We start from the raw sequence: 2,438 nt of genomic DNA on the forward strand, positions 1-2,438 counted from the left end.
TTCTTGAATAACTTCTCCAGTAGTTATGTGGTGGGATTTCTGGGAAGAAACACTTACAAATAAAATAGAAAGCCAGGAAACTGTTTCAGACCCTTCACTGGAAATAACCTAGTGCCTACTTGTGAAAGTGTTAAAGCAAAAGTGTCTGATTATCATGTGTTAAATAGGATACTGATTTCAAGGTTCTTTGCCAACTAGTTTTGTGCTAATGTAAAAATGGAATATGAACCTGTACCAAAGATCTATCAGGAATACTCTCAGGAGAACCATTATTAATAAAATCTGTATTAATAGTGACTGGAAAGGCTATGCTGCTCCTGGAAATTTAAAAGAAAAATTACCTGTAAAGTTATAATTTTTGCCTTTAAGGCAGTAATACCTTTTCATTCTTTTCACTTTCACTTTATACATGAATGTCATGAAATTTCCATTGTAGTTGACTAAAAATGAAACAACAGAACTACAGTACTTTAGTGATGACTAGGCTAGAGACTTAAATGTTTTTAAAGGGTTAAAAAAAGCAGAAAACTGGTCCTTCATGATGAAAAGTAAGAAGTCAAATGTTATTTACAAAACTCATTCCCATTCATTTTTTTGTGTTTTGGGCTTGTTTTCAGGCAAAAGGACTCCTATGGAAGATGGAAGTCTTTGTGCGTTTTCCAGAGTGTGTTTCCAAGCCCATCAGTGAAACATGATACTGCTGCTCTGTGTTGAAATACTTGAAGAACACCTACATCTCTGCTGGCACCTTCCATCCTGCTGAAACCATGGTATTCTCTGCAGTGTTGACTGCGTCCCATACTGGGGCATCCAACACAACATTCGTAGTTTATGAAAACACCAACATGAATATTACGGTCCCTCCGCCATTCCAGCATCCCGACATGGGTTCGCTGCTTAGATACAGTTTTGAAACCATGGCTCCCACCGGGATGAGTTCCTTGACACTGAATAGTACAGCTGTGCCCCCAACACCAGCGGTTTTAAAGAGCCTAAACTTGCCTCTCCAGATCATCCTTTCTGCTATAATGATATTTATTCTCTTTGTGTCTTTTCTTGGGAACTTGGTTGTGTGCCTCATGGTTTACCAAAAAGCTGCCATGCGCTCCGCCATTAACATCCTCCTGGCCAGCCTGGCTTTTGCAGACATGTTGCTTGCAGTTCTGAACATGCCCTTTGCCTTGGTCACCATTCTTACCACCAGATGGATTTTTGGGAAATTCTTCTGTAGGGTATCTGCCATGTTTTTCTGGTTGTTTGTGATAGAGGGAGTAGCCATCCTGCTCATCATTAGCATCGATAGGTTTCTTATTATAGTCCAGAGGCAGGATAAGCTGAATCCATATAGGGCTAAGGTTCTCATTGCAGTTTCCTGGGCAACTTCTTTTTGTGTAGCTTTTCCTTTGGCAGTAGGAAACCCTGACCTGCAGATACCTTCCCGAGCCCCGCAGTGTGTGTTTGGGTACACAACCAATCCAGGTTACCAGGCTTACGTGATTTTGATTTCTCTCATTTCTTTCTTCCTACCCTTTCTGGTGATACTGTATTCGTTTATGGGCATACTCAATACCCTTCGGCACAATGCCTTGAGGATCCATAGCTACCCCGAAGGTATATGCCTCAGCCAGGCCAGCAAACTGGGTCTCATGAGTCTACAGAGACCCTTCCAGATGAGCATTGACATGGGCTTTAAAACGCGTGCCTTCACAACCATTTTGATTCTCTTTGCTGTCTTCATTTTCTGCTGGGCCCCATTCACCACTTACAGCCTTGTGGCGACATTCAGCAAGCACTTTTACTATCAACACAACTTTTTTGAGATTAGCACCTGGCTACTCTGGCTCTGCTACCTCAAGTCTGCATTGAACCCACTGATTTATTACTGGAGGATTAAGAAATTCCATGACGCCTGCCTGGACATGATGCCTAAGTCCCTCAAGTTTTTGCCGCGGCTCCCTGGCCACACAAGGCGACGGATACGCCCCAGTGCTGTCTACGTGTGTGGGGAACATCGGACGGTGGTGTGAATATTGGAACTGCCTGACGTTTTGGGTGATGGTTGTTCTTTATCTGACTTCGAATTTTTTTCTCGTGGCTTCTCCACTTAAACTATATTGTTTTTCATAGGGAGTGTGTGTGTGTGTGTGTGTGTGTGTGTGCAGTGTGAAGAAAGAATGGTGATTAGTTATAAGTCTGTTACCAAGGATACACAATAGGGAAGTGATCACACGTGTTACCTCCAGGGTTCAAGAGAAATCCTTGACTTAGGGTGGGGAGATAGTTTTCTGTTCCTTTGATTGATTTTGTTTTTCTAGTAGGAATCAGGATTGTGCTTTATTGAGCCTGCAGTTACAGTGAATTGTAGCTATTCTGTATGCTGCTAAGATGCTTTGTCGAGTTTATCAATTATTTTTTTCTGGAAGACACTGCTGCTTTTT

At 42.1% G+C, this 2,438-nt stretch overlaps 1 protein-coding gene across 1 annotated transcript; it reads left to right on the forward strand.

Moving 5' to 3' along the window:
- Positions 1-752: 752 nt before the first annotated feature.
- GPR63 (G protein-coupled receptor 63) lies at positions 753-2,098 on the forward strand. The gene has a single exon (XM_060030601.1). It carries the CDS (start codon positions 768-770, stop codon positions 2,025-2,027), a length of 1,260 nt encoding a protein of 419 aa, XP_059886584.1. The 5' UTR covers positions 753-767; the 3' UTR covers positions 2,028-2,098.
- Positions 2,099-2,438: the final 340 nt, after the last annotated feature.

Source organism: Delphinus delphis, chromosome 14, assembly GCF_949987515.2.
Source record: "Delphinus delphis chromosome 14, mDelDel1.2, whole genome shotgun sequence".
NCBI lineage: Eukaryota > Metazoa > Chordata > Mammalia > Artiodactyla > Delphinidae > Delphinus > Delphinus delphis.

Excerpts from the sequence above, each read along its gene's own strand:
- GPR63 (XM_060030601.1), top strand. The coding sequence starts at position 768 with ATGGTATTCTCTGCAGTGTTGACTGCGTCCCATACTGGGGCATCCAAC.